Genomic DNA, 16,543 nt, shown 5'->3' on the forward strand with positions numbered 1-16,543 from the left:
TGTAAATGATCTTAAAAATTACATTTAAATTCTTTGAATTTACACAAGGATTTTATGAATTTGTATTTACCTACTAATATTTACCCATTACTAGTGCACATCCATATATTTTGCACCTTATATGATCCTCGTACTTGCTTGTTTGGCTTTACAAGTCCTTTGCTCTAGTGTACCGAGTCCTTTTTTTTAATTATTCCTACTCATTACCTTTATACTTTATATATTTTTGGAAACTGTGCGGGTCGGATATATCGACATTTTCTGTATACATGTGTACAAGAATGACAAAGTACATCTATCTATCTATCCGAAAATATATGTTTATGCAGAAGGTTGAACATCGTGGACAAGATAGGCTACCATTTCTTTAGAAAAAAATTGAAATCCTTTTTAATTTTTTTAATCCAAATTTTGTCTTGGGAGCCGGATGTAAAAGCATGACGGGCCAAATGTGCAGTAGTTTGCCCACCATTATTTTATCTACTCTCGTTTAGGGGATTGTAATTCCCTGCTCTCCGGACTCCCCCAAAAATGTCGAAAGGGATTTTTTTTAATCATTTGAAGAATATAGCCAGACTCCACCCTTACGTCTTGCAGGCAAACGCAGCGATGCTGATGCATGCTTACGTTTATTGTAATTCCCTGCTCACCTTAAAAAGAATGTCTCAGGCAAACGTGATTTAATTGTATGTACACAGCCGTTGAATCGCTGACAGTGTCTCTTTTTTAATTTCCCGTACAACAGGAAGCTCGTCATCGACTCCGTTCTCCACTCCACGGCAGCCGTTGCCCCCACCGCTGTCTTTGCCCCCTTTCTCAGGAACGCCCTCGACCAATCGGAGCCCCCAGACCACCAAACGGCAGGTGAGAACATAGGGTCCATGATTATGGAGGTCCATTGTCCTCCTTGTTCTTCATCTTTTCTGTTTTTGTTGGACCCAGAACTCCAGCTGTGAAGCCAACTCTTCCAATGGGGGGAAGGACCCACTCTGGAGCCCCTCCTCTTTGTGCGGAATGGCCACGCCCCCTTCGTCCAGGGGCATGTCGCCTAACCCGGAATTGTCCCACAGTGCCTCGCACCTTCCCGGCCGCTTCCAATCCGCTTCGGGTGGGCACCAAATTCTAGAAAATCAAAAGAAATCCTTCCCTTTTGTTCGACTCCACGCCTTTTTTGTTGCACAGGTGGGAAAGGGGCGTCGTCCTCCAGCACACCTGCCACTTCGTCTCCTCCTCCCAACCTAGGGGACGACTTTCCCATCATTTCCTTACCAACCAACATGGTCCAGTCCAGTCCACCGCGAAAAGTAAGCTCGCTGGCCTGAATGAAATCGAAATTTCCGACATTTTTGTGCAAGTATCAAGCTAGTCTGGATATTATTTTAAAGGATGAAACTATTTTTTAAATGAGAAAGTGCTCGATGTTTTTTTTCTTTAGGAAAGAAAACATGTCGATGGCAGCAAGCCTGCGTTGGTGAGACAAGAACCTGTGAAAGATGGCAGCGCTGCAAACAGAGGTTAGTTGCCACTTGTCACACATCAACATTCCAGAATGTATTTTTTTGTATTTATTGATACTTAGTGGTTGCTAGCCAGTGTTTAGCATCCCTTCCTGACAGATAGTCGGTTGTCTTAGCATGAATTTTCTTTCAAACCTTGCATTCATTGACGTCAGCATAGATGGAAAAACGTCAAGTGCAAGTTAAGTCGGTATGCACGATAAATGTCGGGCCCATATGTATCAAAATGATACCAGACAAACATATTGTTAGTTATTGGCCCGATTAAAAAAAAATGATAGTCATTTGACGCCACGCTATGTCATATCAGCCGACACAACTTGTTAAAAAGATTCTTAGCTTTGTCTTCCTTATTAGAATATAATTGGGTTTTCTACCACAACTTGGTCATGTCTCCTCTCTACCTTTTTGTAATGTGAATGAAGCACAGGAGAGACCTGATAATTACCGTATTTCCACAACCATTACTCTCATAAAAGTCTCCGATTTTCTTTAAATTGAGTGGCGCGCCCTATCCTGCAGTGCACCCTGTGTCTGATGTAAAGCGGCAGGCGTAGCTGAGGACACAATGAGGCTTTCGTTCATACTGCAGAGTTTAATGCTCAATTCCAATTTTTGGGTGAATTCCAATTTTTTGTGAGATCTTCATATTTCCAAAAAAACACGACTCGTATGCGAATCTCCTGTGGCTTAAAGAGTCTCCTGTTTGAACGCCAACATATCCAGCTTGTGCGTAAGAGCTCACGTGACACATTGTTTGCGGAAGTACTCATGGTTGCTACGCTGTAGCGTATCTAGCAATTTGATTTATTGCGCTGCCGGAGGCTGATGTTCTTCCCGCCCAAATATGAATTGAATCCAAAACCTCACTTTCCCTTCATTGGATGCTTTCTTTGGTTTCCTGATTTCTATGCTACGCGGAAGAACATGGAAACCGAAGAGCTGAAAGAGAGTTGATGATTAATAAATCAAAGGTTTGCAAGTGGAGGAAGCTGAAGAACAAAGGGGCATTTTTTAGCTCAACAGCGGCCACAGCAGGGGGCACCTGGGCAGTGCGCCCTGTGCAGAAATAGAACCAGTTACGGAGACTGCGCCTTTTAATACGGACGTAAAAATACCGTAGCCACTTCACAACACGCTAAAATCAACTTGTTATATTTCTCATTAGAATGTATATTTTGATTTTGTAGCAGAACTTCTCCTTGATGTGCATGAGGCACTGAGGAAACATCATGATAGGTGACTTAATGCCATGCTATAGAATTCAATTCACCCTAAACTACTTGTAAGAAGGATTAATTGAATTTATTTACCTCTTCATAATGAGTGACGGTTTTTTTTTACGTTATGAAAACAAAAATCATAAGCACGGCACTCAATTTGTTTTGTCTCAGATGCCATGGATGCCAGCAACGCCTCCATGACATTGACTGAGCTTTCCGTTTTCATGAAGAAGCAAGAGCTGGAGCTTCAGCTGAGAACAGAGAAAGAAAAGGAGGAAGGTAAGAACAGAGTTTGGTTTTTTTTTTCTTTCTTTTTTTGGGACGACTTCTTGGATGTTTCTGGCAGTGCTGAACATTTTGCTTGTCTCTGTCGCTTTTGAAACAATCATCAGCGGCTATCACTGAGGAGCTGCTCAAGATCACAGAGGATCCCCAGGAGCTTTCCGCGGTTCTGGTCCGGGCCTTCGATTCTCCATTCTACCGTACCACCGAAACCCTGACAGGCTGCCAGAGCCAAGACCAGACAGTCACCAGCGGCCAATCGGGAGCTTCCGTCCGAACCGTGTCCACGCACGACAGAGCTGAGACCGGCGCCGAACCTGCTCTCGGACTAGATCAGTCCTGGTCCTTTCTGTCCGGGTTCACCCCGATAGATCACCACCTGCACAGGAGCCCCTCCGGTCCAGAGGAGGAGGCAGGGAAGTCGTCGCCCAGCCCATCTTGCCGCAAGACCCCGGCCCCGCCTCCCTACGATCTCTTGTTCCACCTGGCGCTGCCCAGGGCTGCCTCCCTCTACGTGGGCCGCAAAACGTCCGAGGTTGTGCGCAAAGCTGCGCCGGAAGGGCTGGAGGAAGGTGACAGTTTGGCTGCCACATCCTCACCGCTGGAGGTGCTGGACCGCCTGGTGCAGCAGGGGAGTGACACCCACGATAAAGTCCTCAAGAGGTGAGGCTTCCACGTTTGAGCGTTTTTTAGAGTACCGGTTCTGACAACCTGGATTCCACTTTTCGTGTGCTAAAGAGGTCTAACGGACTGCACCATAGAACCATCTCAGATGAGGTTCAACCCCAGATGATGTGGTTCCATGGTGTTCCTGTCTTTTAATTGGCTGGTTTACTTTAGGTGACAAACTGTTTGCATTTTTGAGCAGCGTCAGAGTCTCTGGTGGTTTGTCATTATGGCGTTGTCCTGTGAAGCATCACCGCCTCCTACTGGTCGGTAAAAATGGCTCTTTCGGCTTCCACACGTCCCCTCAAACTTTTGTTTGATTTATATAATCTATAATAATGAAACTGTATGCACCTAATTATTTAGGAATTACTAATTTCAATGTTTTGCAGGAGTATGTGAATGTGTAAGTGTGAAGCACATTGTAAAGCGCTTTGGGGGGTCTTCATTGACTTGAAAAGCGCTATATAAATGCAGACCAGTTAACCATGAGAAGCAAATATATATTAAAATATTCACGGATCTACCAAAAAAATAGCTTTTTACTCTCTGAACAGATTTAAAGTAGAACATCACAAAATCCCTGGAAATGCAAAACAATACAATAAAAATGACAAATTTCCTCTTCAGTCCTATGAATAAATGATCAAATGCAAAACAACTATTTACGATCCAGTTTTTACTGATTTAGAGCAGAGAGTCTCTGAAAAACAACTCAAAAAAATCTAAATAAATAAAGCAAAAAGATCAGCAGTCGTTCGAAAGATTGAATGCAATCTGCTTTGGAGCAATCAATATCAATTCATTGAGGCCAATTTTTCAAATTTTTATACGTACAGTACTTTCTTTCTTTTTTGTCTTCTGTATTAAACTCCATTATTACTCAACACCTATCAAGCTCTTTCCTTGTTTTTCAACAAGTGTGACGTAGCCAAGCTGCGTGTGCATTATTGAAGCCGACCGCAGAATTCATGTCAGTTCTTTAGCAGCCCGCTAGCACAAAAAGATCTCTGATCATATGTAGGAACAGCTCAAAATAGTACCAAGTAAGATAAGATAGCGACTTTACTTTAGTCATCTAAGTAAACCAAAAAAACGTTCTTTTAATCAGCGCTGAATTTCTTCCTTTGAAGGCACTGGAAAATTGTCCTTGAATGTGCTTAGAAGTGCATGAATTTGGCGATGGTAAAGGTGTGCGACTCTGGAATTTAAGCTTCTGTTTTGCAGCTCCTGGGACCAGCAAAATTGAGAAATCTGAATTTGAGGGGGGTCTTAAATCTGTGGAAACTTTTTTCTTCTGCAGATTACCGTTGCCAAGTAAATCCGCTGACTGGACGCACTTTGGAGGTAACTCACTCACTCATTCCCTAACTGAGAATGTTTTGTATCATGACTGCTTATGATTTATTGTTTTTTGAAACCCCTCAACTGAAAACATCTCAGGCTCTGCGCCCTCGGACGAGTTGCACACGCTGCGCAGCCAGCTGCTGCTGCTGCACAACCAGTTGCTGTACGAGCGCTACAAACGCGAGCAGCACGCCGTCCGCAACCGCCGTCTTCTGCGCCGCATCATCAACGCCACCGCTTTGGAGGAGCAGAACAACGCCATGGTGGGTCAGGAATTTCCTACCGATTCGGTTCATAGCTGGACAAGTGGGTAAAAAGGATCTCCTATTGGATACAGAGATCCTTCAGTTTTCTCGAGTATAACTCTTTGCAATTCTCCTGGCTTGCAATTGATATCAATTTTTTAAACCGATTACTGTACTATTGAGCAGCTTCCAACACTGAGTTAAGTAGTGTAAAATTCGGACTATAAAGCGCACCTAAATATAAGCCGAAGTAAATGGAAGGAGACCAAGAGGAAGGCTGCGATTGACATGGATGCATAGTGTTATGAGTGCACTGCAGGAAAGAGGTCTAAATCTAGTGGAAGCTCGAGCTCTTGTTGGTAATAGGAATGAGTGGAGAGGTTTTGTGAAAGGATAGTAGGAGGTTTGTTAAGGAATGGGCAGGGCACCTGTATGATGCAGCAGGGGTAAACCAGTGAAATGTGTCAGGCCCTGCTGTTGAACAGAAAAGTGTGTTGTGTCTCCCTGACCCAAGTGACAGGGCCGCTTTCTCGTGTCTCGTTTCATCTGGAGGGACTAAAGCATGACTGACTTGGGTGCTGAGGTGCTTAACTTGTTTGGGTGTTTGGCCATGGTCCCAATAAAATTGTCTGTGATTGTTTTTGCTACTTTTTCCCTTTTTTATTTTCTTAGTTTTTTTTGTATGTGTTTGTCTTGCTGTAGGTCACACCTCTCGAGGGATATGACCTGGGTAAATAGAGAGAAATATAAGCCACACCCAGTACATTTTAAAAGGAAAAAAGTGGTTTGTACATACTTAAGCCGCACCTGATTATAAGCCGCATGTGCCCATATTGAAACATGACATTTACAAAGAAAGACTGTACACAGAAAGAGTGTTAATAATATACGATACCTTAACCCGCCAGACATTTGATAAACGAAGATGTGTCACCAGTCACTGAAATAGGTCATGCCATATATCATTGGAAAGCTTAAACCCTTGGGATTCAAGATATAATTTTCAAATATACTCATCAGAGAAACATCATGATCAGTCTGAAACAAGATACATGAAAATTATAAACCTGACCTATCTCACCATTACGTCCCTGGCCGTTTTCAACTTATTTGAGTGTCTGCGAAAATGGTTTTGTTACATCAAGGACAATCCATATAAGCCAACCGTGTAAGATATTTAATCCAAAACACAATAATGCCGACATAAATAACAATCCGCCTTAAACATTTCTGCTTCGTTGGACGTCCCTTCTTGTAATCTGTTTGTTTCGCGACATTATTTCAGTTTTCAAATAAACACTCGTAAAATTATTCCCAATATGGTAGTTAGCCTTCCCCTTTCGATTGACACCTTTTCCACTGTGAGGGTTTGTTCATGCTGGTTTTATTCATGCATAAGGCGGCAATATACATTAAACTTGAGTCTTCTTCGTCACATATTCCACGTGTCTCACTCTAACCTTTACTGCTTGGGCGCCCCCTGCCGGCCGTTAGAAAGAAATGCATGAACTAGCTGCATCATTGCATAGGCCGCAGGGTTGAGATCCTGGGAAAAAGTCCCGGCTTTTATAGTCCGAATTTCATGGTATCGACATTGCTTGTACTTCTGATGTTTACGTTTTTGAAAATAGAAGTTTCTTTGACTAGGATTTGAATTCTTTGTAAAATGCCGCTCGAGGAGCACTGATGGAATAACAGTTGCTTTGGAATTTGAGTATTGGTCTGATACCCTTGACTATATCAATCCATCTCTCCAAAATAGGCTTTTGTTTCTCATTTTTTCCCAACAGAAGGACCAGCTGAACCTCCAAAGTGTGGACATCTCGTCATTGAGGGAAAGTCTGCAAGTGGAACAGCAGCGCTACCGGCAACTGTGGGACGACAGAGAGACTGTGGTGACCCGGTTGCATGCCCAGATCCGACAGCTCCAGCAGGGCCGGGACGACTACTACGCCAAGAACCAGGAGCTCCAGGTAGGTGGCGCCTGAATCCACACGCAGGATTCTCCACCATCAAATTTATTATCCTCTTTCTCTGCAGAGCAAGTTTCAAGAATGCCAGAAAAGAATGTGCGAGCTGGAGGCGGAGCTTCAGGGGGCCAATAACCGAGTCTGTCACACCGGGCACCTGCTCAAGCAGATGAGCGTCAAGGTAAAAGTTTGAAATCCACAAATAAAAAAGGAGCCGTCCGACGTTTGGCGTCTGTCGTTTTCAGCTGAGCAACAGCGAGAGCAGCCAGCAGCAAATGAGCTTCCTGAACAAACAGCTGCTGCTCCTGGGGGAGGCGCACAAACTGTCGGTGCAGGAGCTGCAGAACCTCGGCGCCGATAAAATCAAGGTAGGGCACACGGGTGACTTCCGAGAGCCACAATCCAGGCTGAGCTCACTGCGAGAGAACTGACGCCCTTTTAATTGAAAAAACGACAATACTGAGGAATACAGGCACCACGAAACTGTTTCTTTAGGCCCGGTTCAATCCAGAACACACTCTTCTTCGGGGTCCTTGAGGGTACATGGGAGTTTGCCTGTCTACATGTGTTTTGTGGACTTAGAGAAGGCATTCGAAGCCCTGTGGGGGGGGGCTTCGGGAGTATGGGGTACCGCACAGTCTGTGTTATCCCTGCATGCCCAATACTAGAGTCTGGTCCGCATTGCCGGCAGTAAGTCTGATTCGTTTACGGTGGGAGTTGGACTCCGCCAGGGCTGCCTTTTGACACGGATTTTGTTCATAAGTTTTATGGACAGAATTTGTAAGTGGGGAAGGGGTCCGGTTTGGGGGCTTCCACATTGCATCTCTGCTTTTTGCAGATGATGTGATGCTGTTGGCTTCCTCAGGCCGTGCTCTTCAGCTCTCACTGGAGCAATTTGCAGCCACGTGTGAAACGGCCGGGATGAAGATCAGCACCACAAAGTTTGAGACCATGGTACTCAGCCAGAAAAGGGTAGCATGCTCCTTCAGGGTTGGGGATAAGATCCTGCCCCTGGTGGAGGAGTTTAAGTATCTTGGGGTCTTGTTCACGAGTGAGGGCAGGACGGAACGGGAGATCGACAGACTGATCGGTGCAGCGTCTGCTGTCATGCGGACCCTGTACCGGTTCGTTGTGGTGAAGAGGGAGCTGAGCTAAAAGGCAAAGCTTTCGATTTACCGGTCGATATATGTTCCTACTCTCACCTATGGTCATGAACTGTGGTCCATGACCGAAAAAACACGATCCCAGATATAAGTGGCTGAAATGAGTTTCCTACATCAGGTGGCTTGGCCCTCCCTTAGAGTTTGATGTTCAGTCATCCGGGAGGGACTCTGTGTAGAGCAGTTGCTGCTCCGCATTGAAGGGAACCAGTTGAGGTGGCCTAGGCATCTGATAAGTGCCCCCTGGACTCCTCCCTCAGGTGGTGTTCAGGGCATGTCCCACCGGCAGGAGGCTGGAGAGACTATGTCTCTCAGCAGGCTGGGGAATGCCTCGCGATCCTGTCTGATGAGCTGGAAGAAGTGGCTTGGGATAGGGAGGTCTGTTCTTCCTTGTTGAGGTTGCTGGCCCCGCGACCTGACCCAGCTTAAGCGGAAAATAATGGATGGATGGATGGATGGGAGGAGCGGCACTTAGACTCTCTCCTTCCTTGCATTTGTGGTAGTCCAGAAAATCAAAAGACGACTGATGCTCAAGCTTAATTTATGCCTGCGGTTGGAGCGGCATCAAGCACTTACACTCTCTCCTTGTTTTGCTGCTTTCCCAAATAATTGTCTAAAATATTTTACACTTATGCTTGGTTTCTCCTGGCCAAAGTGTTCAATCCAGAATAACAAGGCACTCAAGCTAGATTTACGCATGCGATAGAGGCTTCATCATGCTTCTCCTCGATTTGCTCCCAGAATAACAGAATACAATTTTACATGCTTGGGTTTATGTGTGTCGAAGCGGCATTGAACACTTGCACTCCCTCCTCTATTTGCTGCTCTACCAGCATTTTATTGACATACTCAGCATCACAATTACATGGTAAAAAGTGTCATAGCCAGTGCACAGATTACAGCAAGCAATATTTTTTGCATCCCATAACAAGTACATTTAGGCAACTTCACAAAATGGACCATACAGGGAAACCACTATCTGCATTTTATACCCTCCTTGCACCTTGCATGTCTTGTTAAGACAGGAAGAGGGATAAGTGACATAGCATCATTGCCTTTTGCCCTTTTAGTACTTGCAAAGCTTTCACTTTATCAAGGTTTTTCAAGAATTTTTTTTGTCTCTGCCTTCCTTTAATAATGTAAGAAATGCGTAAGAAAAGTGTCATTAAAAACAGCTGTAGCGTGACCAGTAAGTTGTCTCTCGTGGTAGCCTCTGTGAATGCCCGCGATTTGGATTTTCTGTAGTATGTAGTGCAAGATTTTTGTTCCCAATAAATCTTGTGTATAGAAATTGTCTTGTTTAGAGGTGCTCATTCATAGAGGCATGACGGTATTTTTGGCAAAATGAGGCAATAAAACACTAGATCACAATAAAATGAGATGTGGTCCCTCGCGAACTGAACGGGGAGAAGAGATTGGGCGATTGGGATTGCGCGCTTACTCTCCTCTTGTTTGCTTGTCTTGGTGCAGCGACCCCCCGGTGGCCACGAGGCAAAAATGCTGCAGGTGGCGTCTAGGAAGGAGGTGGAGGCACTGAGACACAATTTGCTAGCTCAAGGACAGAAACTGGAGGCGGCGCACCAGAGAGCCGGCGAGCTGGAGACGATGCTGTCCAAGAAGGAACACCTGGTGGCCGAGCAGAAAAAGTTCCTGGAGGATGTCAAATGCCAAGCAAAGTAAGTTGGCTGGTGAATTGAGTTGTGTGTGGAAGGGGCCACGTTTACACTCCGTTTTCCTGTTTTTTTGTTTCAGGGCGGAACTACAGGCCTCAGACAGAAGGTACCAGGCTCAGAAGAGAATCACCCAACTGCTGCAGACGGAGATCCTGCAACTTTACAGTAAAGTGGAGATGGAGGCCCCCAGCGTTAGTGCCAGCTTGCCAGGGGCGGGCCAAGCCTACCCGCACACTCCGGCTGACTGCAGGTTGGTCTCAGATTCTCCAACTTCAGTGGAGCCCCAGGATATGACTTGAATCCATTCTGGGGTGGGGATTAAAAAGTTAAATAGCCTTATGGTAAGGAATAGAACTCATGCCTTCCAGCCCCCCAGTAACCGAGAAGAAAACATTAAAATAACAGGACGAATAAGGGAACCAAGAGACCGTTAAAGATGCGCAACCACTTACTGTACACTTAAGATCAAAGTTACTGTAACTTTAAATGAACTTGCACACAAATATTATCACAGCATTCTGTTTTTCTTTTTTTTCTCTAATGAAGCAAAACACTGCAAAACTTCTCGGCTTTGTCACCTGCACTCACTGCTCTCTCGTGCCAAACCGAAGAGTCCCTGAGACGGTCGTTTTCTCAAGTTTCTAAAGGCAGCCGTGACTGGCTTTGAAATCCATTCTGGTTGTCACTGACGCTGCCTTAAATCGTAGGTCCTTGTAGATAGGCAGCAACTTCTGCTCTCTGTAAATGGTATCTCCTGCTAGCTATTTGTCACAATAACAAAAGTTTATCTCGTCACAAGTAGTTGTTCGCGGTTTTTGAAAGAACAGTGTTTTTTTAAATCAGAATTTGAAGTCATTTTTCAAATTCTGATGACTATTCAAATGAATCACTAGAAAGTTAAGCAAAAAAGAAAAGACTATTCCAATGTTTTCCAATTCAGGGTATTTCAAATCCATTGTAATGCTGGTTTCTCAAAGTTAAGGAGTCCTCAGTCAAGTTCAAAAGAATAACCAAATTCCTACCGCCACCTTGATGTGAAGCTCTATGAGAATCACATACTTGTTTGATTCCTAGTCTAGGTTAGTTCGCCACTCGGGTACCTGAGATTTACAATCGTCCAAGGAATTTTCCTGGGAAGGAAAAGAAAACTTCGCTACAACTCTTCTAGACCTGGTTTTTCGTCCTTTGTGAATCACACTCTCACCTGGTAGAGTCAAAACGAAGAAAGGAGAGGAGAGGTGCCTGTTCTGCTCGCCGCCAGCAATGACGAAAGACGTGCAATCGGTTCTTGGTATTGATTTTTGGACAAAACATTTTTGAAACAGAGAATTGCATATCATTAATGGAAGGGGGATTACCTCACGTGCGGTCCCTTTTCAAGGTTTTTTCATTTTCCTCATGTTGAGGTTTTTGAGTTTTTCCTTGCCCTCATGTAGGTTTTAGATCAGGGGATGGTGTCATAATAGTCTGTGGTTTGCAATCATCTGTGATTTGTGCAGCCCTTTGAGACTCTTTGTGATTAAGGGTGTCTCAAATAAACATGACTTAATGTGTATCCTATCCAATTTTAATATTTATTTACATTTTGATTGATCTATTTATTGATTTATTTCTAACTGTCAACAGTGGTTACAGAAATCCTTATGCGATAGCTTCTTTCCCAGTTCTATTTGCAACTTCAAAATCTGTTACGGTCTTTGTTTTAAACCTAAAACTTATCACTCCAACAGCATCTCAGCGCCCGACGGACCCAGTCCGAGCATCACCGAAGACGAGACGGAGTCCCGACCGCCGCCCGACTCGCCCTGCGGCGACCCCCTACAACACCAAAATGCCGACACATCTTCCCGGAGCGACGCTGTTAACGGCAACCAGGAAGTCGGCCCGTCTCCTGCCCCCCAGCGCCCGCCGTCCTGCCCCCGCGCCAACCCTTTAAGCACCCTGTCTGTGGCGGAGGCGCCCCTCACCGTGGGCTCCTACCCCAGCGCCAAAAGCTTCCTGGGCATGAGGGCCCGGGAGCTCTTTCGCAATAAAAGCGAGAGTCAATGCGAAGACGAAGACGAGGACGAAGAAGACGAGCGTCTCCCCACGCCTCCTCGTCCCGCCGCCAAAAGCGAAACCCCCTGCCCGGTTGCCGCCCCCCGCCCCCTCAAAAACAACCCCGAACCCCGACAGCAGGGGAGCCCTCGGCGGAAAACGGGGCGGGGCCAGGCACCCGGGGGGCGGGCCCGGCAGCAACAGCTCAAGATTATGGACTACAACCAAACGCAACACGAGCACAGCTAAAGATGGCAAAAGACGTACACTACTCTTGACGGGCGCTCAGTATTAGTTTCTCCCAGTGGACAACAGGAACCCCCTAAGACCCCCAAAATCATCATGTAGGCCAAATAATGCAGAATACACAATTTCAAACTGTCCATACAAAAAACCCCGCGAACACACGGCCCCCTTTTTAAATGTCACCTTCACTTTTTAAGACATGACCAAACGATCAATGTCCAAATCAGCCCAAAATGATGCCACCAGTTTTTTTGTTTTCCAATTTCCTAAAACGAGAACCATGTCGTTTCAAATTCTTTTTTTTTTTTTTCAATTATACCTCCACGTTTTAAGACCTGACCAAATGATAAACATGAAAGTAAGCTGACAAACAGGGAAATCACGCCGCTCCTGTTTTAGTTTTTGTCTTTTGAAAGATAAGAACTTCATCGTTTGGAAATCATGTTTAACGATCTAAACTGATCAATTTTTTTTTCCAATATTGCCTCTACATTTTAAGACCCGACCAAACGATTGATGCCAAAATGAGCGGCAAAGTCGGAAATGACACCACTCTTGTTTTAGTTTTCCGACAAACGTTCAGCCGCTGATTTCAAAAATGCGAATGCCATCAATAGGAATTCATCACTGTCAATCTCAACTGTCTTTTTTTACGCCAATTCTGCCCTTTTTTTAAGACCTGACCAAACGATCGACACCAGAACTAAAATCGACAAATCGGAATAAACAATGCTCCTAGCGTTTTCGTTTTTTACTTTCAGAAATGAACACGTCCACACTAGGAATTCATGACGATCTAAAATTGTTTTTCCTAATTTTGTCTCCTTGTTTTAAGACCCGACCAAACGATAGATGTCAAAATCAGTCAACGAACAGAAAAATGAAGCAACTCCTGTTTTGTTTTCATTCTTTCCAAAAACAAGAACCAAGACGTTTGGGAATCATGAGATAATATATCACTCTGTTTTTCGATTATTCTTCCACATTTTAAGACCTGACCAAACGATAAACTCAGACATAAATCAACAAACAGCAAAAAACACCCACACGTACAGTATTTTAGTTGATCTCTTTAAAAAAATATAACCTAATGGTTGGAAGTTAATAAGTGTCAAACTCAATTTCTCTCATTCGTGTTTTTTTGTTTCAATTTTGCCTCCACGTTTTAAGACATGACCACACGATTGGAAACAATCAGCAAACTAATTTGAAAAGGCCAAACTTGTTTGTTTTCCTCTTTCGGAAACAAGTGTCGTTGCTGGGTATTCATTGGTAAAAATGAAGGGTTTTTTTTTTGTTTTTTTTCAATTTTGCCTTCACTTTTCAAGACATGATTAAACAATTGACGAAAAAAATCAGTTGATGAATTGAGAAACATCACTGCTGTTTTACTTTTTCCCATTCAAAAAATAAGAACCTCGTCGTTAAATCATGAGCGACAATGTCCAATTTATTTGGTCAATTTGGCCCCCACATTTTAAGACCTGACCAAACGATTGAAGCAAAAATAATCCTCATGAATCAAAGAACAGCAATCCTGTTTTACTTTTTTTTTTCCCTTTCCTAAAAGTATAAAATTTGTCGTTTGGAATTTATGAACAACTACATAAAATTTTTTTTCCCAATTTTGCTTAATCGCTTTCAGACCTAACTAAACAATCGATGCAAACAAATCAACAATTTTGCCTCCTCATTTTAGGACCTGGCCAAACGATTGATTGACGAAACGGAAAATGACCCACACTCGTATTTTAGTTTTTGTCTTTCAAAAAATAAGAACCTTGTCATTTGAAAATCATGAGTGGAGATATCGATTTATTAATTTTTGTCCAATTATGCATCCATGTTTTAAGACCCGACCAAACAATGCCAAAACTAAAATCAATGAATCGGAGAACAAAAAAACCTTTCCACTCATGCTCTCTCTTTCGGAAATAAGAACACTGTTTCTGGGAATTCATAAGTGGTGAGCTCAATTTCTCAGTTTTTGTTCCACCCAATTTTGCTTCCACATTTTAAGACCCGACCAAACGATCGCCCAAAAATATCAGCCAATGAATCTGAAAACGATGCCAGTTTTCCTCTTTTGGAAATAAGAACCTCATCAATAGGAACTCATGAGTAACGATCTCAATTTTTTTCTCAATCCTGGTTCCACATTTTAAGACCTGGCCAAACGATTCACAGCCATTTTTTCCTAACCTGTCCGAAAAAAATCATTTGCAATTCCTGAAGGCTGCAAAAGTCTAGGATGTCGATCCATTTCCATGACGATCAGTATTGCATTTTATCCCAATACCGTTTTCAATTTTCTTTATCCACGACTGGAAGACGTAGATTACATTAAAAAAACGTTTTCGCCCGATCGCTTTCTTCGCGAATCCTGTTGTCCACCAGGAGCTCCTGCCGCGACCTTCACTTCCTTCCGTCGCGACCTTCAAGTCCTTCTGCCGCTCTCGCATGTTTTCAAGGAGTGAGCCACCGGAGACGGAAGGCCCGATCGGAAAAAAGGAAGTTCTTAAAGCAGCGGTTTGTGTTTAACTGTGAACAATAAAGGTGGTCTTCAATGTTTTGCACTACAAGCTTGAGTCATTTATCCTGGGAGGGGTTGAGGCAAGATCATAAACCTGTAGGACCGACCATGGAGGTTCAGGTGGGCTGCTTTTGTAATTGATTCCCAATCCACAATGTTTATGTCTATTGATGTTATGTCGCAGGGTCTAAGGCACAAGTGTCAAACAGGCGGCCCGCGGGCCAGATCAGGCCACTAAGGGATTGAATCAGGCCCGCGAGACAACACTCAGAGAAGCGCAAGAGAAAAACGAGCTGCAGGTTAAAATATGTCAACTTGATGTTGCCAAAGCCAGGTGCCTCGAACAAAGACACTGTACTTGTATTTCTCCCACTCTCTGTCTCCGTCTCTTTCACTCTCTGTGTCTCTCTTTTTCTTTTCCTTTGTCTCTTTCTCTCTCTGTGTCTTTTTAACTTCTTTTGTTCTAACATCCTTTTCTCTCTTTTCTTTCTCTCTTTCTACCCTTCTTGCTTTCTTTTCTCTTTTCTCGCCTTCTGTCTTTCTATTTCTCTTTGGATTTCTTTCTTCCACTCCCTTTCTTTCCCCCTCTCTTACGACTTCTCTTTTTATCTCTTTGGTTTCTCACGCTCTCTCCCTCTCTCTCTTTCTTTGTCCCGCCCTCTCTCTTCTTTTCCCTCCTTCTTTCTCTTATTTCTTTATCTCTCTTTTTCTTTCTCTTTAATCTACTCGTCCGGCCCCCGACAGAATCTTTGTTCTATCGTGTGGCCCCCGGGTTAAAATGAGTTTGACACCCCTGGTTTAGACAAAGAAAACATGGAATATCTGAGGAAACCAAAAGAGATATTGGAGATATAGAAGTTAAGTAGGTAAGAACAGAAGAAGTGATGGAGAAAACGGATGGACGATAGGATGTAAGAAATTGTAGGAATAAAAAAAAGACTGTATAAGAACTGACGGAAGTAGAGATGTAATGAAGAAGGGAAATATAAGGCAATGAGGAAAAAAAGGTTATGATGAAAGAATGGAAGAAAAAAAAAAGAATGGAAGGGGAAAAAGTAAAAGAGGACCAAAAAGAGATAGTGAAAAGGGTGAAGAAAAAAAGTAAAGGTAGAAAAAAGAGAAAAATGGATCAAGACGTGTGCCCTTCACCTTTAGTACGTGAGCCCCAGAGGAACAAATTTGGACCCCAGACAGGTCCAAAATCCCGCACAGATGTTTTCTAGCCAAAATATTTCTCACCTGGGGGTTGAAGGTTCAAACCCCCTCTGTCTGGATGCAAACTAGGGCAGGGTTTGGCATCCCTTTAACTCAACTTCCCTTTTTTTGCCAAATCTCTGACGATCCGTCTTCCACTGCAGCTTGCAATTTGACTTCCATCCAGTAGATGGCAGCGCAGCTTCAAGAACCGACGCCGAACTTGGACTCACTCGACGGGATCAACAGGTAAGCAATCTCAGGTGGGTCCTACATCTTTCAAAGATTTATCATTCCGATTTTCAGTTTATAACATCGATTGAGTGTATTTAGACAGAAACCGAACAAAAATGGCGGGGTTTTATACAGAAAACACAACATGACAGCTGTTTGAAAAAACAAACACCAAAAAATTAACGTTTATTTTTGTATTCTCCCCTCAATCCATTT

The 16,543-nt window shown here is 43.7% G+C and overlaps 1 protein-coding gene across 2 annotated transcripts in view; it reads left to right on the forward strand.

Moving 5' to 3' along the window:
- Nucleotides 1-14,948, forward strand: part of tsc1b (TSC complex subunit 1b) — a 28,467-nt gene extending 13,519 nt beyond the window's left edge. For both annotated transcript variants that reach the window (XM_088319674.1, XM_088319673.1), the window contains exons 9-22: nucleotides 746-864; nucleotides 943-1,108; nucleotides 1,183-1,304; nucleotides 1,436-1,514; nucleotides 2,912-3,019; nucleotides 3,133-3,685; nucleotides 4,992-5,035; nucleotides 5,132-5,298; nucleotides 7,071-7,253; nucleotides 7,321-7,431; nucleotides 7,496-7,618; nucleotides 9,881-10,086; nucleotides 10,163-10,333; nucleotides 11,814-14,948. In XM_088319674.1, the coding sequence (XP_088175800.1) occupies nucleotides 746-864; nucleotides 943-1,108; nucleotides 1,183-1,304; nucleotides 1,436-1,514; nucleotides 2,912-3,019; nucleotides 3,133-3,685; nucleotides 4,992-5,035; nucleotides 5,132-5,298; nucleotides 7,071-7,253; nucleotides 7,321-7,431; nucleotides 7,496-7,618; nucleotides 9,881-10,086; nucleotides 10,163-10,333; nucleotides 11,814-12,369 (2,708 nt within the window). In that variant the 3' untranslated portion in view covers nucleotides 12,370-14,948. The remainder of the gene's footprint in view (nucleotides 1-745; nucleotides 865-942; nucleotides 1,109-1,182; nucleotides 1,305-1,435; nucleotides 1,515-2,911; nucleotides 3,020-3,132; nucleotides 3,686-4,991; nucleotides 5,036-5,131; nucleotides 5,299-7,070; nucleotides 7,254-7,320; nucleotides 7,432-7,495; nucleotides 7,619-9,880; nucleotides 10,087-10,162; nucleotides 10,334-11,813) is intronic.
- Nucleotides 14,949-16,543: the final 1,595 nt, after the last annotated feature.

Source organism: Urocampus carinirostris, chromosome 16 (genome assembly GCF_059441175.1).
Source record: "Urocampus carinirostris isolate Australia breed hairy pipefish chromosome 16, RoL_Ucar_1.0, whole genome shotgun sequence".
NCBI lineage: Eukaryota > Metazoa > Chordata > Actinopteri > Syngnathiformes > Syngnathidae > Urocampus > Urocampus carinirostris.